At 36.5% G+C, this 25,237-nt stretch overlaps 1 protein-coding gene across 3 annotated transcripts in view; it reads left to right on the top strand.

Annotated features, from left to right (window-relative positions):
- The first annotated feature begins 1,276 nt into the window (after positions 1-1,276).
- The window catches only part of LOC311582179 (cytochrome P450 2C50-like), a 42,324-nt gene continuing 18,363 nt past the window's right edge, over positions 1,277-25,237 (top strand). For all 3 annotated transcript variants that reach the window (XM_084755035.1, XM_084755036.1, XM_084755034.1), the window contains exons 1-7: positions 1,277-1,470; positions 2,545-2,707; positions 2,881-3,030; positions 3,272-3,432; positions 4,925-5,101; positions 10,947-11,088; positions 12,672-12,859. In XM_084755035.1, coding sequence (XP_084611161.1) covers positions 1,303-1,470; positions 2,545-2,707; positions 2,881-3,030; positions 3,272-3,432; positions 4,925-5,101; positions 10,947-11,088; positions 12,672-12,859 — 1,149 coding nt within the window. In that variant the 5' untranslated portion in view covers positions 1,277-1,302. The remainder of the gene's footprint in view (positions 1,471-2,544; positions 2,708-2,880; positions 3,031-3,271; positions 3,433-4,924; positions 5,102-10,946; positions 11,089-12,671; positions 12,860-25,237) is intronic.

Below are 25,237 nucleotides of genomic sequence, written 5' to 3'. Positions count from 1 at the left end.
AGAGGACGTGTGAGTGAGATATGGAATCAACATAGGAGGGGGCATCTCTGAGATGAGCTAGACAACTAGGATAAGGGAAACTCCCATACATTTATGAGGGTTACTCATTGCTATGACTCCTAGAAATAGGAGATATGGAACCTGAATCAGCCACCCACTGTAATCAGGCAAGACTTCCAATAGAGGAATGGGGACCCCAACACATCCACAAAACCTTTAACACACAATTTATCCTGCCTACAAGATGTACAGGGATAGTCATGGAGCAGAAATTGAGGGAAGAGCTAAGCAATGGCTTACCCACTTTGATAACCATGCGTAGAGTGAGCTCATCCCTGACACTACTAAGGATACTCTACTATACTTTCAGACAGGAGCTGGGCATAACTGTTTCCTGAGAGGCTTCACCCACCAGCTGGTGAAAAAAGATCCAATGACCCTGAACCAAACACTAGGCAGAGCTTGGGTACTCTTATGAAATGTTTAACAGGAAGGAGCCAGATAAGTCAAGGACTCCACAACAAAACCTATAGAATCAACTAAGCAGGGCACATAGACTCAACCACTAGACAAATAACGTGCTTGAATTGGGACTAGCTCCTTCTACTCATATATAACAGAAGTGTAGCCTGTTCTTCACAGGTGATCCCTAACAGCAAGAGAAGAGGTGGTCTGACTCTGCCTTCTACCTTTCAATTCCCTTTCCCTAACTAGGATGCATTGTCTAGCCTCAAAAAGAGAAGATGTGCCTAGTCCTACTCCAGATTGACCTGACAAGGCTAATTGATATCTATGGAAAGACAGCCCACCTCAGAGATGGAAGCAAGCTGGACATGGGAGGAATGGATTTTAGAGGGAGGGCCTGGGAGGAGAGCAGAGAGAGAAAGCTGTGATGGGATGTAAAGTAAAACAAAATAATAAAAAATGACCAAGTGGACCAAAGTCGAAAGAAGTCTAGAGCTGGCCTAACACAGCTCACAACACTAAAGTGAAAATAGAAGGGGAAAGAGGATCCTCTGTATATTAATATTGCAAAGAGAAAAAATGTGAATAAGTCTGGGAGTGAAATACCCAAAAATAGATGAAGCACACATTTTCCTTTATAAAAACAAAACTGGCAAATATTTTTAAAAAGACGTAAGTCCTTCTTTGTCTAATCATTGGAACAAAGTCGGCTTGGCAGAGAATTAGAGTACCAAGTTAATAGGTCAATGATAGCCCAAAGTACATGTTGATTCATGTGGCTGCATTATAAAAGTTCGATGATTCCAGTTCACAGCTGTGTCAGAAAGAAGGGTCTCCATGGATCCACTCATAGTCTTGGTCCTCACTCTGTCCTGTCTGTTTCTCATCTCACTCTGGAAACAGAGTTATGAGAGAAGGAAGCTCCCTCCTGGACCCACTCCTCTCCCCATTATTGGCAATTTCCTCCAGATAGATGGGAAGAATATTAACCAAACTTTCACCAAGGTAAGTATGCTTTAGGCTTCTCTAGTCTTTGCAAAGGAAGCTATGGAGACAATATTGTAACAAAAGTGCATAATTTTTTAATTTCTTTTCTGCCTTTTGCCTCTAGTCCTGGTCAGTAAATTAGTAATGAGCAAGGTTTCAGGCTGAAGGACATCTAGATCATTGCATTTTATAAATATAATCACAGAATTTTAAAGTTATTCTCCTTCAAGTCCTTATTTTACAACAATTTCCTACTATTTTGGCTGAAGGTAAAGTGTGAAGTATGTTCAATTCAATAATGCAGAATTTTCAACTTACCTTGTCCATTGATGGTCAACTCTGAAGAACTAACTAGTATTTGGTATGAAGTAATATTTATTGGCATGAGCTCACACTGGGAAGGAAAAAAAACACTGTCAGAGCATATATGGTAGATTTCCACTCTACTTTTACTATTTTCAAAGCCTGTCCATTGCTCCAATATTGCTTCATGGTGCTGTGCGTTCTCCACAAATGTTGCATTCTGTGGCGAGGCTTCTATGATGTGTTGGTAACAGTTGACCAAAAAGGGAAGCATTAATTTGTGGTGACTGAAAATTTTAGATGTCTATTCTTCATCATGTTGCTCTGAAGTTTCCACAGGAGGAGTTTCATATCTTATCCTGCAGCAGTCATATGTCTATTGATGTCTATTTCAGTATGAAATGTGCATGAGAGTGATGCTCAAGCATCCAATAGTGAAGAAACATATGATAAATTTGAAGCATTTACTTGTTAGCAATAGAGCCCTGAGGATGATCATCGGATTATATTCTGGCAGTTTCTTTATTAAATTACACCACAGGTCTCCTAAACACCTTAGTGTGATAGTAAATTTTATTGTGATATGTGTGTCAATCCCCATTGTGAATTCCAGTCATACTATAGGCCATCAACATATAATTATCCTCAAAATTTAAGGTGTGTACACTTTATATTGAGTTATTCGGGATAAAAATATCATAACACAATAATATTATCAGTCTACAATTGTTTGAAATTATTGTGAACAAAGTAACTTTGTTCTAATATGTATTGTCCTTTTGTTTTTAGCTATCAAAGGCCTATGGCCCCGTGTTCACTCTGTATCTGGGAAAGCAGCCCACTGTGGTGTTGCATGGCTATGAGGCAGTGAAAGAAGCTCTGATTGATCATGGGGAGGAATTTGCTGGAAGAGGAAGGCTTCCAGTGTTTGATAAAGTTGTTAAGGGCATGGGTAAGTGTGCATGTGCTTCTGTGCATGCTGGGAAGTATCTATAGTCAGCAGGAGGCTGGAAAGCAGAGGCTGAGCTTGCTCCCTAGGCACCCTTTGAGACTCTATGGTTGCAAGCAGTCATCTCCTTCTCCCTTCTCTGGAATATACTATCTTATCTGTTCCCATTATTTTAGGCATTGGATTTAGCAATGGGAAGATATGGAAGGACACAAGGCGCCTTTCACTCATGACCCTGCGGAATTTGGGCATGGGGAAAAGGAGCATTGAGGACCGTGTCCAAGAGGAAGCTCAGTGCCTTGTGGAGGAACTGAGGAAAACCAATGGTGAGTGCAGCTTGAGAATCTGAAATTTACTTCCTGAATCTAGGTATGGATATACATGTCATGTTGTTCCTATCCTCTTCAAAGCACTTTTTTCTAATGAGATGTATAGAGCTCATGTTAAGCATGCAGTCCCCTTAGCACAAATGTAGCTTAAAACTGCTAAAGCACTTGGCAGGTTAAGAAGGGCAAAGTGTCTGCTATGTATGTTAATAACATTTTACAATTGTTTCCTATTCTTCAGGCTCACCCTGTGATCCCACCTTCATCCTGGGCTGTGCTCCCTGCAATGTCATCTGCTCCATTATTTTTCAGAATCGTTTTGATTATAAAGATGCTGATTTCCTTAACTTGATGCAAAGACTGAATGAGAACACCCATATTCTCAGCACACCCTGGTTGCAGGTGAAGTCACAATCCATTCTTTCTGAAAACACAATTTTGGTCTTTCTTTCTTTCCAGTCAAATGCAACAGGGACCAAGTAGTGAGGTGACCAGATATCACAGTACCGACTAATATGTTATGGGAAAAATATTAAGAGAATGCTGTAACCCTTTGGTATTAAAATAGAAAAGTGGAATGGAAAATTCCAGAATGGTTTTACCTTAATAGATTCCCATCCATTGATCTCACAATTAACTTCCAAAGGATTATTTTGATAAAGTACTGTATTTACTTCTAGAAAACTGCACCAGCCAAGGACAATACAGGGCATAAACTTTAAACCCCTATCCAGATCTAGCCAATGGTCATAACATTCTCCACAGTAGAGTGGAGAGTGGGATATGACTTTCTCACATACTCTGGTGCCTCACCTTTGACCATGTCCCCTGGAGGGGGAGACCTGGTGGCACTCAGAGGAAGGACAGCAGGTTACCAAGAAGAGACTTGATACCCTATGAACATATACAGGGGGAGGTAATCCCCCTCAGGAACAGTCATAGGGGAGGGGAATAAGGGGAAAATGGGAGGGAGGGAAGAATGGGAGGAAACAAGGGATGGAATAACCATTGAGATGTAACAAGAATAAAATAATAAAAAATTATTAAAAATATAAAACAAAAAAAGGAAAAAAATAGAAAGCTGCTCAGGCATTCATAGGACATCCTTCTACTGTGCAAATATATTGACCTCTTTTCAGTGATTACACACATCTTCATCATATTAACAGCAAGGAATATCTTTGTGGGAAGATTATTCTCCTAATGGAGAGAAAATATATGTGCCAATGAACACGTCCAACAAATACTCAGTTTTTTCAGTAGTTTGGTGCATCAGATAGAATCCTCATTGACAGGGTAACAGGAAGAAGTGACAAGGTGAATGGTCCATTTTGTGTGGATCATAGACATCCTCCCAGAATTGTCTTCCGCTGAACTGCCCTTTCATGCACACTGCACAAAGGATGAATATGTGAGAAACTCCCAGGAATTTTTATGCAATTGCTTTTAAGTCATATACTGTTTTTGTGTAGAAAGATGTGTGATAGGAGTAAAATCTTCAGGTACTAAATTCTTTTGTAAATCAGGTCACCAAACCATCTTAACTTCTACTGTCCTCTGAAAAGTGTGAGTGAAAAAATTTACATAACAGGTTTTCTAAATTTCTAGAACAGTTTATTTGAGCTATGGAAGGACTAACATGAACTCACTTTACACTAAAAAGTTATGTGAGAGGGATATTTTTACTGTGATCTTTGATCCTTTGAACACAAATTTCTCTGTCTAATTTCTCTATTCTAACATTTACTATATATGCAAATTAACCATCTTTTTAAGATGAATTTCATATATATTTTGATCTATTAATGAAAGCAGTTATGTGATATGTTATAAACATATATTAATTACTTCATTTTGGGGTATTCATTTAATAAATCTTTACATTTCCTTGTAGGTTTGCAATTCATTCCCTATTCTCCTTGATTTTTGTCCAGGAAGTCATAACACATTTTTTAAAAATTTTGCTTGCATCAAAAGTTACCTTTTGGAGAAAATAAAAGAACATGAAGAATCTGTGGATGTTACAAATCCTCGGGACTTTATTGATTATTTTCTAATTAAAGGAAGACAGGTAAAGAGTGAAAATATATTTATACAATTACTGAATTGATCAAGTTTATTATAGTTCAGTGAATATTTGTTAATTTACCACTGATGTCTAGAATCATGTAAATATCATTTGAAAAACAATTTAGTATTATTTTGCTCATATATGCATGGAAGAAATAGAGTGAATTTGTATTTTTTTGTGAATTTGTTTATTAAACACATTGGCAATGGCCTTTAAATTATAAACAAAAAAGAAAAATTAAAACAATCTGGTGAGTATCAAGGCAGATAAGGTGAAAAAAATTCCACTTTAGTCATACATCATAAACTGTCCTCTCTTAACATGAACATAGGCATCATCTTCACCCAGTTGTGAATACTTGCATGGATTTTGATATAGATATAACATAGACTTAATATAGATTAAATCTGATCTTGACATACTTGTACTGATAGACTCTATAGGGGCCTACAAAGCGACTGAATGTTTTGTGGAGAGGTATGTCATGGAAAGTGTGGGTAGACGAACAAGTAAAGCTCTGAATATAGTTTCCAATAAATTTGCCTCAGCAGGGTTTGCCAATATTGGGCAAAACTAACGTTTGTCCTTCTTTAGAATGGGTACTTATGTGCCAAACATAGTGTTCTCTACATGTTTTCTGTGTTTATATTTCTAGTGTTTTAAAAGTTACTTATTCCCAGTCAATTGATCTCTTTATAGATACTTTAAATATTTTTGAACACTAGTTATGGCAAAATTTGTACTTCTGTTGTAAAAATGCCCATTATTCTTTGGAGAGTCTGCATGATGATTGTTGAAGGTTACTTTTTTGATGTATGCAAAATTAACAATGACTGTTTTACTCCTTCATAAGATAAACTCTACATGTTCATTTCATTTTTAGCTATTCTGATTAATCTTTTTGAGAATGTCAGACTTGTTTGGATAGTATTCACTTCCAGCTCATCTATCCTTTTATGCATTTCTGATCCATCTCCACCTTTTCATCTCTATCCAAACTCTTGTCATATTTTACATTTTTATTTAATAACATATCAATTTTGGTTTGCACTGTCATTTATTCCTGAAGTGGGTCCCTCCGCTGAAAAATGGAAGAACTACTAAGAGCTACACCCCTTAAGAATACGAAGAAATCAACACCTGCTCCTCACACAGGGTTGAAGTTCATACTACCCTTTTCTGTCTAGGCAGGAAGGTTGATTGGCTTGTCCTTGAGCAGATCTTGTGAAGGGAACCACACCTTCTTTGAGTTCATGAGGGCAGTGGTTCTTTCATATTCAGAACACATTATAGTAGGAAATAGGTTTCAAATGATAAAGTGATCATGTGATTACTGTCCCTGAATCTATTTTCATGATGGATTACACATGTTTTGGTTCCCTTGCATCTCTTGAAAAACAAACTGACTTAATCATGGTAGATGATCACTTCATAGTGACCTTGAATTTAACATGTAAATACCTTATTCAGAATTTTTGCAATTTATTAATCTTGGCTATTAGCCTATGATTTTCTCATTTTCCTTGGGCCTTTGTCTGGCTTCAGTTATTGGGGTAATATTGGATTTCTACAAAAATTTAAAAATGTCCTTCCTTGCTGTTATATGAAGTAACTTGAGAAGTATTGGTGCTGTTACTTCTCTGAAGAACTGGTAGAATTTGCACTGAATCCATCTGGCACCAGGGTTTCTGTATGTAGGAGAATTGTTATCAATGCTTCTATTCCATTGGTTGTTATACCTCTGTTGAAATTACTCCTTTCATTTTGCTTTAATGATGGTAAGTCACTGCATCTAAAATTGATCCATTTTTTAACTTTTCCAAGTTAGTAGAATATAATTTTTAAAATATGTCCTTATGGTTCTCCATACATCCATAGCTTATTTTGGGATGTCTTCTTTTCTTCTGTGATTTTATTAATTTATGCTTCTCTCTCTTATTTTTGGATAGGTTAGCTACAGTCTTGTCACTCTTGATAATTGCTCCTTTTTCATTTAACTTTTTTTTAGGTTATAATTTTTCTACATTACTTGTATCCACTCATTCCCACCAAAGCCTCCAACATACTCTTCTCTGCTCTCTTTAGATTCATGGTAATGTTATATATAAAAAAAGCAACTCCTTATCGCATTGATCCTTTGAATTGTTTTTGTTGTTAACTATTTTATTAATCTAAGCCCTGATATTAATTACCTCTTCCCATCTACTTTTTGAAGGGGTTGTTGGTAGGTGTTTCTTAAGCCTTCCAGGGCTGCATTGAGTTATCAATTGAGACACTCAAACCTTTTCATATAGGCACTTGCCCCTATAATCATTCCTCTCAGGAGTGCCTTTATATATTTGCCTTAGATGTGTGAATGTGTTTTTTTACCTTACACAATTTAGAAATAATTTTAGATTTATTTACTTCAGTTTATTTGTGTGAGTTTTTTTTTGTGTGCACGTTTGTATGTGCATCATTTGCATGCCTTGTTCCCAGAGAGATCAGAAGGTTCTTCAGACCACCTAAAACTAGAATTAAAATGGTTGTGAATGCCCATGAGCATTCTGTGAACAAACTCAGATCTTCATTAAGACAAAAAGATACTTTTAACTGCAAACGTGACTCTCTCAATGAAATTCTAAAATTTGATTAATTTCCTTCTTGATTTCTTCCTAGACTCAATTGTCATTCTCTGTGGTAGTATGTTATTTAGGTTTGTAAAAATAAGTTTTTATACTTTCCTTTGCTGTTTGTAATCACCTTTATTCGATTTTGTTCTGTGAGAATGCAGAGGTTTATTTCAATTTACATATATTTGTTGAAAATCATGATGTCCTAATAGGAAGTTAAGTGTTGGCTATTGAGAAGAATGTTTATTCTTCAATGCTTGGTTGGAATGTTCTTTAGATGTCTCCTAGGATCATTTGATTTAAGAAAATCATGTTTCTTTGATTAGTGTTTGTGTAGATGATATGTCTATTGATGAGAATGAGGTGGCAGAGTCACTCACCATCATTGTGATTGGGTCAATCCATGGTTTCTGGTATAATTACATTTCCTTTATGAAACTGGGTACATCTGTGTCTCCATACAGGGTGATTAGAGCTATTGAAATATATTTCCTAGTTCCTTTTATTTTGTGGGTATTTTTATTGTTTTCACATATATTTTTTATTACCTGTTCTGGATTTGTTTATTTATTTTCTAACATGGTTTGCTTGGTTTAATCAATTTCTTAAAACCAAAGTATTACCTCCAGTATCTCCTGAAGAGTTAGATTGGTTGTTAATAATTCCTTCCCTGGTTTTATCATGGAAATATTACAGTTCTTCGATTTTAATGGATAGTGTTACTGGACATAATATTCTGAGCTGAAAATTGTTGTCTTTCAAAAACTGGAACACATCATTCTGAAACCCTCTGGATTTTAAAAGTTAATGTTCTATAACTAGGTGCTATTCTGATGTGCCTGCCTTTAGGAGTGATTTGAGGCTTTTTGCCCTTTCTTTAAGCTCTGATTTTAATGTTTTGATTATAATATCTCACAAACAGATTCTTTTCTGATTCTATGTATGTTGGGGGGACATTTTCTGCCTTGATTGGCATCTCCTTCTCTAGATTTCTTCTAAGATATTCAAGAGAACATTTTTTATGCCTTTGCTGTGCTTTCTATTCTTACTGCTATGCCACTATTCTGAAAGTTGGGGTATTAAATTTTGGCCAAGTGTTCTCTAATCTCTGTTTATATTTATTTTAAATTTGTTATTGGCTTTTGGAGAAGTATTCATTTCCTCTACCTTATTATAGTACTTGTTTTGGTCAAAATACTTTAAAAAATCAATATAAAAATTTAAAATATTTTATTTAAATAAAATGTAATTATAAAATATAAATAAGATATTATTATGTCACATTTGCTCACTTCTCTTTACTAATATTTGTCATGACCCTGAGTGCCCCTTGCATTGTACGGTCTCTTATCCTTTCTATATTATTGAAGGGTGTGTGTGTGTGTGTGTACACAGCTGAGTTAATTTAGTGTTGTATGGGTATATTGTAGTGCTGGCCATTTAAGATGGGATAATTCTGAGAAAGTTTTTAATTGTCTTAATTTTATCAGCTTGGGTCGAATTCCCTTGGAATTTTTCTCCTCAACATCATCATTTCAACTGATGATATTTTGGAGACTTTTGTGGATGTAGCTTCCTTTTCATATCTAGAAGAAGCAATCTTACAGCAGACTTCCTGTTTCTATGGCTCTTAAATCTTTCTTTCCCTTCTTCCAAGATGTGCTCTGAGTTTTAATGTAAGAGTGGTATTGTAGATGCTATAAATCAGGCCAAAAATTTCCATAGTCAGTTGTTCTCTGCAATTTGACTAGGTAATTCTTTCTCCATTTGCTTCACAAAGAAGCTTTATTGATGAGATATGATAAGTATCTGTTGGTATTAGGAATATTATTTATAGTACAGTTCATTTTTCTAGTTTATGACTATTACCTCACTAGAATAGTTGTCTAGGTTCCCAGTTATAGCATCTATTATTAAGCAATCCTTAAATCCACATAGACAATGGTAGGTTACAGATGAGATATAACTGCCACAATTGCAGCACTGTATTCCATATGCATTTGAATATATGGAAATTAAATTATTAGTTTTTCAATGTAAAACTTTGGAGCAATTTGAGGTTAAATCATATACAAACAATGCCATCTTATGGTTAGAAAATGACATGAAGCTACATTATAAAGGGACAGAGTATCTTTGTCTGACAGGTAGCAATACAGAGTGTTAATAGTGGTGATTATACAATGTTATTTGCACTGGAGGCCATCTAGAGATTATTAAATTATAATCAATTTGATATTTAGAAATGACCATGATGTTTTATATATCATCTTGTGTCAGAACTTTTAAAGCTGTTTCTATGTTAATAATAGTGTAGCAAATCCTCTTCTCAGGTTCATGAGTTTCATTACTCTTAGTCTGTCTGCTATGCCTTGAGGGCTATGAGAGGTTCTCACTCTTTCTTCATGGTCTATATCTCCTCATTTTGGATAGTCAATTCATCTCTCTATTCCACAGACCATGTTGCTAATTGACCAACATATGAAAATGTCTCAGTTCATATTTACTGTGTAGATATAATCTTGCTAGCTGTGACCTCTTATCTTTTTACAAAATTTGAACTTTATGTTGTGTTGACAGCTATATGAGTCTGTGAATAACTTTAATAAATAGTTAATAACATATTTATCATAGAAGTCATGCCATGGCTAATATTATCTCTGTAATTTTCCTCCTGATATTAATTTAAATTATGTTTCATTAAAATAAAAGAGAATCTAGTTAAGAATGATTAGGGAAATCAAGAATGTATTCAACTCAAGCACAAAGAGACTTTGTGCAACGAAGTGTTGACAGAGAGGAAGAGACATAGATGTTAGGGTCAAATGCCTGCCAATGTTCTTGTTCTAAATAGAATTTCTTTTCATAAATGAGTCTCCTATGTTGAGATAATACATAACATGCATACAACCTTCTTCCCATAGGTTTTAATAAGAGAAAATAGACCATAAATAGGCAAAATAGCTTTTCTTTGTATTTTTTGTACTTAAATAAGAAGCATTACACACACACACACACACACACACACACACACACAGACAGTCTTGTAAATGCAATTTTAGACAAACATGAAACATTAATACAGAGAATGAAATGTGTACCATTTGTACCTCAGTCTCTGAAATGTTTCCACCACTACTGTGCATTTACAGATTCTGAATTATTTATAAAATAAAGTCTTGTACTTCAGTGTTCCAATAATAACATATATATTATTGTATCATAATTCTTAGGAAAAGCACAATCAACTGTTGAACAATACACATGAGCACCTGGCAGCAACAGTGACTGATTTGTTTTCTGCTGGGACAGAGACAACAAGCATAACAGTGAGATATGCTCTCCTGCTCCTGCTGAAGCACCCACATGTCACAGGTGAGGAGGATACAGGTGATGAACCATGGTGTTCCAATAAGATGCTGAGAAGATACTGCTAGATTCCTGCATGTTGTTATCCAGCATCTCAGTATTTAGCTTTCTGTTGCCCTGCTGAAATAAGGAGGATGGCTAAGAAAAATAAAGAGATCACTGCTCTAGAAAAAGCCATCAAAGTTAGTCTAGTGTCTCTCTGGGTTCCTTGGTAGGTGTTTTTTGGCCGGCACTGTAGGCTTTGACATTTTTCAAACCTATTTTCTTTTAGATTCTTTAATGCTTATACCTCCCTTTCAACTCACCTACCCTAGGAAGGATAGAAAAGAGGTTAATAGAAGCAGAAGTGATAGACCTATTTAGACTCAGTTCCTTGGAGCTATCCCCTGGCATAGTCATCAGGATTCCAATATACCAGTTAAGCAGCACACCAGCAATTCAGTGAAGGTGACTGCAACCACAGCTGCTGGAACCTGGAGCAGCAGCTGGAACCCAGAACAGCAATTGGAACTCAGAGCCGCACCTGAAACCTGGAGCAGCAGCTGGAACATGGAGCCTCAAAGAGTTCACTGGAATGGTTCTCTCTCAGAGCATCTTGAAATGAAGGATGAACAGCCAAGAAAAAGAAAACTCCATCTCTTATATATTCTCAGGTTCCTTACTAGAATATTTATCAGCTGGCAAAGACTATACGCTGGGAAGAGGTGGTTCCTCTTCCACTGGACAAACATCTCCTGTTCTTTCATAAGTCTACTTTCAGTGGAAAAACACCATACACCCTTACACAAGTCTGTTTTACATTCCACACTTGGGATCAAAACAAAAACATGTTTACATCCACTATAAGGCACCGTCAGCATATTGCTTTATTCCCAAGATAGAGAATTCTAGAGCATACATATAGTTGTTACTTGAATCAGGTAATTTTTATAGTAAGAAGATAGCTACAGTAACATTTCCAGCTGCACATGCATACACATAATTTAAAAATAAACATTGCATTTTGAAAAACATCTGAGGCACAATTTCATGTGTGTTGCCTTGTATTAATGTAAAAAATATGGCATATACTCCAGAACACATGTAAAAATGCCTGACATGGTGGCACATGTTTCTAATCTCAGCACTGTAGAAGTGGAAACAGAACCCGGGGTGTGTACTGGCCAGCGAATCTATCCTAATCAATTCATTCTAGGCTATCAAACCCTGAGAAAATACAGAGGGAGTGACTTCTGAAGAATGACATCTGAGACTGTCACCCTGCACACAATGCCTGAGTAAATGTATGCAAATGCACATGTACAATATGTGCATACACACAGACACTTAGGCACAAACATACACACAGGTTGTAACTATTTAGTAGGAGAGTGGCATGAGTACAACAGTTGTGTGTGTGTGTGTGTATGTATGTGTGTGTGTGTGTGTGTGTGTGTGTGTGTGTGTGTTTATGGACTAGTGGTCTCTTAATTTTTCTATTAATAATTGACACTTTAGGATACCTTCATTATGACTTAGATAAGCCTGCATTGTTGTGAAAAACATTGTACTTTCATTCTTGTCCAACATTTCTCCCGGTGACCAACCAGCTAAAGTCCAGGAAGAGATTGAACATGTGGTTGGCAGACACCGCTCCCCCTGCATGCAGGACAGGAGCCACATGCCCTACACGGATGCCATGATTCATGAGGTTCAGAGGTTCATTGATCTCATCCCTACCAACCTGCCACATGCAGCGACCTGTGACATTAAATTTAGGAACTACTTCATCCCCAAGGTAAGCTTGTCCCTTTGCCTGATATTTGTGGTCTGATGTTCCCAGGTTCACAGGGTGGCTCCAGTGCTCCCAGTCACACTGAGCTATAGGTGTCTCATACTGTTTCATGTTTGGAATGGCAGTCCTACAGCAGTCAGACACATGGTAGCAACACCACCACATTTGCTCTGCTTTGCAAATATTTGAGTAAAACTTAGGTGTTTATTTTCCCATGTTTATTTTCCAACTTTTTGTCAGTTTCCCAAAAGATTCCTCTGGAATTATTAGCATTGTTGGAAAGGTACCAATTAATTGGAAGGAGTTTATATCCTCAATTCTTCATTTCATCCATAAATTTATGTCAGTCACTTATTTTGTGACTTATTTCTGTGTAACATATGCTTCTCAATGATGTAGTTTGGAAATATCTCCTTAGACTTTCACTGAACAATTAATGGTATGTTGTTGTAATATTCTAATTTTTTGCATTTCTTTTTGTATTGTTTGTAGAAACAATTGATTTGATCGTTTGTTCTTTAAATATGCTGGTAAATTATACTAGCCATTTTCAATGGTTTATCATAGATGTATGTGGAATTGCATGGTGTTTTCTGAGTTTATATTTCTACATATGTTTTCATGCTCTTGGCCTTATTTCTGCTTAGGTCAATGTTTTACCAGTTGGTAAGTTTCATCTAGCACTAACCACAGATGATTGTTAATTTCTGAGCTCCCATAAATCCAATGATGATAAGACTTAATAAGGCCTGAAGGAATATGGGTCCTACCAGGGAATAGAAAAAACACAGAAACCCAAAGATATTCATTTATGAAGCACTCCCAGAAAACACTTGATGTTAACATAAATGTTATAAGATATAAATAATGGAATGAATAGGCTCAACTAATATAATGGGCAAACTAGTTACATTTCTGATCACCATGGAATATAACTTGAGTGTTCAAGCTTGAGACCAAGGTTGATGCTCTTAAGAATACTTCGTGTTGTTATCAGAATAAGAGAATGGGCTGTAATCTTTTACTTTGGCATCTATTTTAGTCTCTCAAGTGTGGACTAAAATTTTGCCCAACTGTTGTCTCTACACGCATGGTTACAATAAGTGTATTAGCTAATATTTTATCACTAAATTTAGGTGCTATATACACATGAATAATTTGAGGTTTTGTGACTAACATTGTTTTTGAGTACTATTCTTTATTTTGTGAGATTTGGGTCCATTATTGTTTTTGATACTGAATCAAAGTTGACTACATTGGAGAAAGTAGAGCTCCATTATATGGCTGGATCTACTTCTGTTTTCTTCCTTTTAAATCTTCTTGGTGGAATGTGTGAGATGCAGAATAATTTCTGAGTATCAGACAGTACACATGAAAAAATGCAGAATTTTATATAGTGATATCTTAACCAAGAAATGGATCATTGATCTACCGTGGACAGTCAATCATATAGCACTCTGTCTCTGATCTACAATTTGAAATGACAGGAAAACATAATAAAATATAAATGTTATATAAATAAAAATACAAATGTAAGTAAAATATAAATATATACTTCATATTAATTATCTTAGTTTCCACTTAGTCTAGACTAGTAAGCTTTTGATTAGAATGTGTCTGGTACTTTAAAATGCATACCTCCTTAGCCAGATCCTTTAGTTAATATCTAGAGGTTTTCTATTTCTGTGGACCAATATGTAATTATTATATTAAGGTTCTATATTATATTAAGGTAAAGGTTCTATTTTGTAGTCTAACATGAATATCAATAATTAGTTCACAGTTTCTAATTTCATTCTGTGGATTCTGTGGTAAAAGTTGCATGAGTTTTAGAAAGTGGCAATGGGTCCTACCATATGATCAAACTTGATATAAGTCTCAGTGTACTCTGTTCCGGCCAAAGAACAAACTTGAGATAATAGTTTGTTTTTTCATTAGTTAGGTCTATGTGTATTATAATGAAACTTGTTTATGCCTTTATGGTAAAAGGATATTTTATTCACCTCTTTCACTTGTTGTCTAGAGGCTTACTGCCTATGTCTGCTAGCCTTCTAGGCTCTGTATAATCTAACCTGGGCCTAGAAGATTTTCACCCTCTGAGACTTACTGCTGTACTACCTTACCCTTTCTTCTTTCTGATCTCTGGGCTGGCTGGTTCAATTCAGCTGTTCTGGCTCAAACTCCACTCCTAGCTGACTTATTCAATTTGGTTTCTTTCAGGGCCCCAAAGTTGCTCTGCCCAGCCTCAAACTAACACCAACAATCTTTTATTTTTTTAAAGTATGTATGCATGTGTGTATTATTTTATACAGGGTTCTGCTTGCATGTTTACCTGCACACTAGATGAGGGCACCAATTCTCATTATAGATGGCTGTGTGCCACCATGTGGTTGCTGGGAATTGAACTCAGGACCTTTGGGAGAGCAGACAGTGCTCTTAACCTCTGAGCCATCCTTCCAGCACCCCAACAATCTTTTCTAATCTCCTGGCCCCTTCTCAGTCTCTGAATCGTTCTGTCTTCTAGCTTGTTCTGTGTTTCAACCTGGCTCTCTATTACTGTACCAGTAAACTACTTCCTTTTTCTCTCTGCATTGCAACATAAAATGCTTGCTTTCCTCTCTCTTCTCCCGAGAGTTAGGCATATTATATTCTGTCAAATCTTCCCGATTAATCATTTTTTCTACCACTAAATTAAACATTAGTTTCAGACATGGGTGCTTCCTTCTACAAACTAAATGTCTTTATTTTTACTTTATTGCAACTAATAGTTCACCAGACTGGCAGAGTGAAAAACCTTTATTTTGGAACTAAAAATGCATACCTCCATGCCTGGAACTTAGCTTTTTTTTTTTACTTGAATCCTGCTTTATGCCAGACTGGCCTTGAATTCTGATCTATGTGCCTCTGTCTTTTGGATTAAAGGTATGTTTGTAAAGCTCCCAGATCACACAGTGTTAGAATGTTTTTGGATGTAATCTCATGCCAGAGCAGCCGTGGTCTGGATTAAGATTCCTCTACAACTTTCCTCCTTATGGCTAAGCTAAAATTTGTACATGTTTTAACTTTTACAATATAAACAATTATCAGTCCCACACACATGATAGTCAAACGTTTTTATCCCTGGACCAGATCCCTCATAATTGCTGTCCTGATCATTTCCTTTCAGCAACAGTCAATCTCAAAATAAAGGTTTTTCCACTCTGCCAGTCTGGTGAACTATTAGTTGCAATAAAGTAAAATATCCCAAATATTTGTTTAGCAATAAAGACTCAAGAATCAGATGCTGTGGTCAAAACTTTCCAGTTAAGATAGACAGAGAAAGCATACAGATGACCTTCATTCTCAGTTTAAGTCAAGAAAAAACCAAAAGCCAAATGCCAAAAAGCTGTTATCTCAGCTGACAGCCCAGGAGGATAATGTCTGCTAGATCACTTGACAGCCCAGGATGAAAAAAACCCCAAGATTTTGAAGTCAAAACCTGAAGAGCTCCTTCTTCTCCATGCTGTCTGAAATACTCTTCTTTCAAAGTCTTGCCTATCAACTTAATCCCTATCAGCTGGTTTCTTGCTCTGCCTCTTGACCTAGGGTTAACCTTATTGAAATCTGCGTACAGAAAGCTCTTGGATTAGTGGTCTGTGCTAGGGCTGAGCCACACCGTAATCACTTGTTTAAAATTAACGGATATTTCTTGCATTGAAGATGTGTGTTAGGCTGAACCACACCAAACAAAAACAGGTTTTTACAGTTCCTAATCTCAGAGTTCACAATGGGATAAAATATACTTCAACATTCCCTCCTTTTGTCTAAATAAAAGGCTTCCTCTCTAACACCAATAAACTATATATTATCTGGTAAAAATTACATTCATAATGCCCATATGTATTTGGTAACCTTGAAGAAAGTATTGTTGGTGGGTTCAAAGTTCTGTACCTAACTCAACTTCTATTATGACTCGTAATACCAATAAAAATATCTCTTTATACCTAAACCATCTTCTTGAAACCAAAACAAATAAGATTAATTGTAATATTATCAGTATCTATTCTTCAACTTCTTCAGACACTTGAGAAGAATAAATAGTACCTAAATACACAGTGAGTACAGAGCAGCTTCTAAAGCTATAGAAATGAGAGATGCTGCTGGGTGCCTGGACAGTCAACCATAACATCTCTATGATGTTGAAGCACCATCTTCAGCCTTCTGGCTCAGAATATCTGACAGACATTTCTGTGAAGCAGGTATTATTAAGGACTCACCTACCTTGTTCTTGCAAATCTTGACAGTCAACTGTCTTGTATCCTGTTTGTACAGTTTTCTGTGTGCGGTAGAAACAATGACATTTTCTTTCCCAGTGGCTCTCTTGCCATATATGCTGCTGTCTCAAAAAGGAGAAATTTTTGATGCTTACCATCTTTCTCGAAGTTGAAAAAGGGATGCTGTCAGGAGATGATATGTCTCATTGTCAAAAAGTCTTAAATTAATAAACAAAAATCTTGAAATGCTATATTCTGTATATAAGTTTTTAAGACCATCCATATATCTGAGTTACTGGTTTTTACCCGTATACTGTCTAAATAATTTAGAAAACACCTGTGATTAAACTAGTACCTAATAAAACCACACATTTGATTGATTACTGTTTATCTTAAACAGTTTGTGATAGTAGTTTTCCAAAAGACTAGTACTTAACATTGCAATTTTAAGAATTAAATGGCTACAATTCCTCAAAAACAGATTTTTATATAGTATGTTCCAACCAAAATATTACTTTAATTTTGACCCAAGGTACAGATATATAAGCGATTCAATACTCTACCTATTACTCATATTTTTTTCATTTTTTACTATTTTAAAAAATATTTAACATATACATTTATATTATTTCACATATATACAATAAACTCCCTATAGCAAAAAGAGCCATGACATGATCAGTAATTATATAAATAGAATTATATAAATTCTTGTTGTTCTGGCAATTTGTATTTTGCAGGCCTGAAGAAAACCTCTTTCCTATCTTGGTGTATCTAAAATACTGAATGTAATTTATTCTCCATCACATCTTGTCATTATCAACTTACAACATCTATCTAGACCTAAAAACATTTTAACTCTTATACAACTAAGCCTAATTGTAAAACTAAACTATCTGATGTTCAACCCCATCAGAGACTTGAGAAGGAATAAAATAGAGTACCTGAGTATACTGGAAATGCAGATTAGTAGGTTTCTAGATCAGGTAACAGAGACAGTTTCCTACCTGAGTAGTCACGCATAATTCTCTATAATGTTGGAGCATCTTCTTCAGACTTCTGACCCAATATGACAGACATATTTGTGAGGCAGAAACTGTTGAGGGCTTGCCTACTGTGTCTTGGCAGAGTTTGGCCATCGACTCTGCCTGCATCCAAGCTTGACCTTTTTTTAGGCAGAATTCTATCTGTGGTAGAAATGAGGACATTTTGACCAGTGGCTTGTTTGCCCTATTTGAAGGCATCTCCATAAGGAGGTTCTCTGATGCTCATCATCCTCTTTGAGGTAGGCTGGGTGTTGTCAGGAGTTGACATGTCTCATTGTCAGTGAATCTTTACAACAATAACAACATTTCTAAATGCCATATTCTCAATTACTAGTCTATTTTAATTTAAGAATATACATCTTATGTGCAACAGATAAATATGGTTCTATAGAAAGATAAGGTAAAAAAGCTAGATAAGGTTTTAAAAAATATCATGTATTATTTTTATATCCTCCTTTTGTCTTTTGAACCCATCTTCCTTCTTCTTTAACATTAGATTGGTTAAGATTAGTAAAAGGATAGATAAAAGAAAAAGAGAGAAATAAATCCCTGAAACTAACCTCATATATCTTGTTTCTTCCCTGATCAAGACATAATCAACCTGCCATCGACCATCCTAAAATGATGACAAACATCCATCACCCATCTGAAAGCCAAAAACCACACAGCCAACCTGTTTGCAATGGGGTGTTGTTCTCTTAAAATTGCTTCCTTCTGGTGTGAGACAGAGTTTCCTTTTGGAGGGCCCAAGATATTCGGAAAATGGTCAAATCTTAAGAAAGCTAGCTGTAATATTCGCTGTCCAGTTTTATGTACTGTGAAAATGCAGGCTTATGTGAAGTCCTGAATCGAACAGTCTGTTTGGGTGGACCATTTTTATAGCCATTTTGAAGTTGTTCTGGATGCAGAATTTTAAAGAGACAGCTATGGAAGCTGTCAGTGAGATTAGATTACCTGGGATATTCTCTTGTTTTCTTCAGTGCCTGGTTCTTTTTCTTCAGATTTCATTTATCCAGTGGTCTCAAGATTCCTTACCTGGCTGATTTTGTTCTCCAGGAAAGAAAAAAAAAAGAAACCCTGCCTGAATCCTTACTATGGGTGTGGGATGGGGTCTTCTTTTTTATGCAGGATATATCATTCCAAAGAGAAAATGGCTTTTGGTAATTGAAATTAAATAAATTTCTTTTAAGATTTTGAAACTAAACATACCTTTAAGGGTATTTACTTTTAGCTCATAAAGGAAATTCACTTTGAATTTCAGCTGGCCTTTAAAATAATAGGCTTTTAAATTTAAATCATTGTAATTCTTGTGTGCCAGCCTCTGTTTCTTAAGTTTTGAGATCAAAGGCATGTGATTCTCAAACTGTGGAATTAAAGGTGTGAACCACTACACCACCCCCACACCTGGACCTAAATTTTTCTCTACTTGGAACTTGCTCTGTTTCAGGCCAGCCTTGAACTCAGAGACCTGCATGCTTCTGTCCCCTGAGTGTTGGGATTAAAAGTGTATGCCTCCCAAGTGCTGGGATTAGAGGTGTGAATTATCACCACCCTATTCATTGTAACTCTCAAATTTAGTAAATAACTAATTTATAGAGATTGCTGGTCTCTGCTGGAATTAAATACATGGGTTATCATCACCCTGCCCAACTATTTTATCTTAGCTTCAATTTGCCTCAACTCTTAGAGAACTAGAAAGCAACTTTGAACTATGGTAACCCTTTAAAAATACTTAAAACATTTTAAATCTCTGTTTTTAAAACCAAACAACACAAATATTCTTTTTATTTAAGATGAACACTTAGAAGTTGGTGTCCAAAATGGTGTGGGCCATGTGGCAATGGGCAGTCTAATCTTTTTCTCAAAAGCATTCTTTATTTTATAGTTTATATCGGAGATTGGAGGAATGTTAATCTGTGTTTCCCATTGCTCCATCAAATCACATCCCCATAAACTCATAGTTTTTAGTTTTCCTAATTGTCCTTCTGGCCTTACATATTTGACCTATCTTGTGCTCTGTTTTACTTAAGATAAAGTCCCAGCCCCTAGAAGCTGGATATTTACCTCTGAAGAAGCCAATCCTGATGCCAAGATTTGGTTTAAATTATTGTTATAGGTGCTCCTGTGACTACTGAATCTTCAATTCCAATGCTTTTTATTTTTCTTTTTTGGTTAGGTCTCATCGTTTATGGAAATTTCCAAAATATTTGTTTTGTCTCTCTTTTTTGTGCTATTTATTCAAGCTGTTCTGTCTTTTATTATATCTTTGTCTCACTTTGTGCATACTCCTGATAGCTGGGGTCTTCTTTTAGGATTACCTCTAGAAACAACAACAACAACAACAACAACATTGTTTCTAGGAAAGGAATGTCTTGCCTATAACTCCTTTTCAAAGGCTTTGCTTAGCACAAATAAACATCTGCTATATATATTTTTCCTGAGACATTTAGAAATTACTTCTCTTATCAGATTAGCATCTTAAACATGAGATCCAATGCCAGCCTTATCTATAATTCATTCCTCAATTGCCTTTAAAGGTCTAATCACTCTTTGCATTCTGAATTAGCATTTTTTATTTTAATTTTTAAAAAGCCTTAGTTAACCTGGGCAGGACAGATATTAATACCCTAAACTACTTCCCATAGTGGGGCAGGTATACGATACTTGCCCCAGTCCCATGCCATCTGTTTCTAATAATTTCTATGAAGCTACCTCCCATCCACAATCCCAGATACTTGCTAATGTTCCTCATCTGGGGCAAATTTCCATCCATGCCAGCCATGTGCTTCTCTTCCACTTAACCCATGACGCAACTTTCTTGTCCTATCCTCAGGTCTTTCTTTTTCCTCCGCGAGATTCTCTCAATCTCTCTGAATTTGTATTTTCAAAAGCCAAAGTTTCAATTAGTAGTTTTCTGACTTCTGTATCTGATAGTAATGCCCAAGTTGTGAAACCCCCAAAGACCTCCAGGAATAAGTTGGATGCAAATTATACAGGGGCTCATTTATTAGTCGACATCAGAGCTTGGACCATCAGCTCCCTCATAAGGAGTAAAGATGGTGGCCTCTAGTGCTAGGGAACCAGGGTTTTTAAAGAAAAAATTGCAGGCAGGGGGGAGGGTTGGGGATAGGAATAATCCAAGCCATTTCCAAGCCTTGCTGTTACATGTTAGATTCGAGGAGCACAGGAAAGTTGCCCTTAAAACTGATTGGCTGGGGTACTAGAGCTAAGTGAATGGACCAGTGCCAGACCCCAGATGGGAATTTTTCACTTGTTTTGGTCACTGTGATGTGTAGCTCTGATTGGTTGGCCCCAGGTGCAAGTTCCTAGAGATGGTTACTAGCTGTATGGTTTGTGGTTCTCCCTGGAAACTCTTGAGGGGGGTGAGGTATAGTTCTCAGGCCCTGAACCGAAAGTGGCATTGGTTTGTTCTCTACAATCCCCCCTTCTGACAGGCTTATTGAATACCTAATCATGGGTATTTTTGAAACTTATCTCTCTCAATCAGCCTGTTGTAGGGCCAGACACTGTGTCCTTATGATTATTAGCCAGATGGTGCCCAATCTTTGTTTGATATAAGGGGGGCACAAATCATGACTGGTTTAAACAGAACTAAGAGTCTATTTTTTGTAGCCATTTGTCTCTCATGCCAGAGAGTTATCCTTGACTTAGCATCTCAGTCTGTAAAGTGGGGAACATGGTCGGAGTCACTCTTTTCTGTAACTTCCTCCTGCTGACGTTAGTGGCACTGTTATTGTTATGGGGCCTAGAAAAGCAGAAGAGCTAGTCAAAGGCTAATTGGTCACCTTTGCTTAGCTGATGCAGTTGAAGAGAGACAAGTAGCCATATCTCTAGGACTGGTTTACATCAGCTTCCAGCAGGTCCAGATCCTAATAGCTCTGGATGGAGTCTGTTAGCCAGGTGAAAAATCTGCTGAGACAAATACAAACTTAGAACAGCAGTTAAAATTATGTCTATAAGACAGCTGGAGTCGGTTTATGTCTTTGAAACCCAGTAAAAGCATTTACTTTTTTTATAGTCCAGAAGACTTGATATACAGATTGGACAGACTTAACGTTTTACTAACAGAAGATCCAATTGTCTTTTAGCCTTCAAGTTACCATTAGCTTAGCCATCAATGTAATCAGACACCTGAGAAGGATAAATTGTTACCTAGATGAATTTATATATCGATTAAAATGACAGAGATGACTAGTTAAGTCATATCCCAGTGAATAGACAGTGTCCCAGTTGTCACCTGTGGCAGCATGGCACCATGGGCAGAGATGGTCTTGCATCAGTCAGAGGACTAGAGGCTGTTCCAGTGGAAGAAAAACATGGAAGAGATTTACCTCACCTTGTATTCAGCAACATGAGACAATGACTCTCCAGATGTCCACTTTTTCCACAGTTAGGTTAATCCTGGGAGCAGTTTTGTCCTGTGGCCAGAAATCACAATCCAGAGTTGTGTTCAAGTCTTCTGAGATCTTGGGAACTACTGTTATGATCTGGGAATCTCTGTTTTTATAATAAATTTACACATGTTAAATGCAATATACAGCAGATCTCTGACAAGCTTGAGGGCCAGCATCTCTGAGCTGAATCCTTTGTCTGTCTTTAGCTGTCTATTGTAAACTAACTTTTATATAAAAAAAATTGAACAACCACAAAACTATCTACCCAGCCTAGGGAATGGGGCATCATTTTTTGGAGTTGTTTTATTAACTATCAGACAACTGATTTACTGATTAACTATCGGGCAACTGATTTATTAATATACCTTTCTGAGAATAAAGGTAGAGAATAATAACCATAAATTTAGGGAAAAAAAACAAATTCTGGACAAGAGTTACACTAAAGCCTTAATTTAAAAGTGTCTTTGGAGACCTGTTGGCTTATGTCACTTATTGTTTAGAATGGCTTTAACTTTAAAGTAAAGGTTAAGTTAACATTTTTGTTACAGATGTTAATGATTTTTAGCTATCTTTAATAACCAGTAATTTGAATTTATAATCAAGGTGTACAGAACACAATACATTTATACATTTAAATAAAACAAGTTGAATCAAACATATTGTGGCCACATAGATTAATATATTTAAGATAAACAGACAAAAACCTTTATTAAAGAAACATTATTTTAAATTTTATCTTTTATAAGCTTAGTGCTGTTAGGGATCTGTTTCTTAAGTAGGCTCATTTCTAGAACAGAGACAGTTACAAGCAAACAGAAACAAAAAAGGACCACACAAACAGAAATGTACCAGTATGTTGAGAGAGAAGAACCAAAATTTAGATTGTTGGACTGTCCTGAGAGTCAAAAGGCTCTGTTAAGTTCTGCCAGAAACCAAACTCACCAGACCTGGTCTGGATATCTTACAAAAGATTTTTAGTCACAAGAGTCACACAAAGACAAAAATACAAAGCACAAATCAAATTTTCTGGTGCACACAGGTAATAAGACATCTTGTCACATTGTGGAAGCAACCCACAGTCCCCCAGACAAACTTGAGGTTGAATGAGGGCCATTTTGTTGAACAAAAAGTCATCATTTTTTTCTGATGTCCACTGACAAATTAGGTGCTCTGGATTTAGTTTTCTTAAACCAAACCAGAACTAAGTCCAGTAGGCTAGATACTGTCCACCCCATTTCATCAGTCAAAGTTTCCACAAGGACCAAACACAGACATATTCAGCCAATTACAAAGAGAAAAAGTGAGCTAGTTACCAAGAGAAAAATAGGGCTAAATGCCAAGAGATAAAACCAGCTAGGTGGCTTGGAAACGTGTCCAGAGCCAGATAGCAAGCAGAAAGCTGAGCTGCTACCAAGAAGAGAAAAAAGAAAAAACTGAGAGCTAGCCTCCAGGTAAATCAGTCAGGCGACACTGAAAAGTGCCCTTTCATGGAGCCTGGTGTTCGAGGTGGCTATTGAGAAAAAAAGCTAAGAACTGGTGCAGAAACATGCCCTATCATGTAGCTAGGTTACCAAGCAGACTACCAAGTGGAGACAGGTTTACTCAGCTGGCTACCAGGAGAAAAGCTGAGAAACACACCCTCTCATGGAACCAGGTGTCTAAGCAGGGTGCCAAGTGGAGCCAGGTTTACCAAGCAGGCTACCAAGAGAAAACTGAGAAATGCGTGGAGCCAGGTTTACCAGGAGGCTACCAAATGGAGCCAGGTGTACCAAACAGGCTCCAGGTGGACAGTCTTATCTCCCCCACAGGGGCCTGGAACGTCTTCCAAGCTCCCCATAGCTGGTAAAAAGTGGGAAAACGCACACCTATACATACTTACACATATGCACACAGACAGATACACAGACATACACATATATGCACACAGATAGATACACACATACACTTGGTGGATGAAGCAAATTTAAACAAGGTCCAAAACTATATTTTTTATCTTAGCCTTTTTATAGCACCTAAGAAAAAATTCTCTATGTAAGAAAAATGATTACCTCATAGGCACAAATTGCATACTACCCAAAACAATCCCCCTAGAAGGTATTCTTCAATAGAGATTAAAATCATCACACAGTAGGAAATTAAAATAGCATTATTGATTATGCATTTTTCTTTTGAAATGTATAAACAATTAAACATTTCCCATTTATCTGTCTCTCCATAAGTTCATTGTACCCCAAAACAAATGTCTTTTGTCATTGATTAACAAAATTTAAGCAAGATATGTCTATAGCAGCAAGGTTAGTCTTATGCTTAGCTGAAGACTATTTGTATTTACCAAGTAACAGATCATTTATAAGACATGCTATTGTTGAAGTCTTGTTCAACTAAACTGCCCAATCATATATTCTCTATTCTTATATTTTTAATAGAAATGTTCACTCTTTATTCATAAACCTACTTTTTACTGTGCACACCAAAACCTGTGAACACATCCCTAGATCACAAGACCCAGAAAATCAGACCCAACTTGGAATGAATGCCTTCTTTGATGATTAACTTGTCCCAAGCCTATTTTCTCTTTTGAATACAGGTACATGCCTGTAATGCATGAAGGCTCGCTGTACTTCTTTTCTACCTATGCAGCCTTCATTGTTCTACAAGGCAGGGGGG

The sequence above is a fragment of the Acomys minous genome (genome assembly GCF_964271855.1).
Source record: "Acomys minous genome assembly, chromosome: 2".
In the NCBI taxonomy this organism is placed as follows: domain Eukaryota; kingdom Metazoa; phylum Chordata; class Mammalia; order Rodentia; family Muridae; genus Acomys; species Acomys minous.
This window is presented reverse-complemented; position numbering and strand designations above follow the sequence as displayed.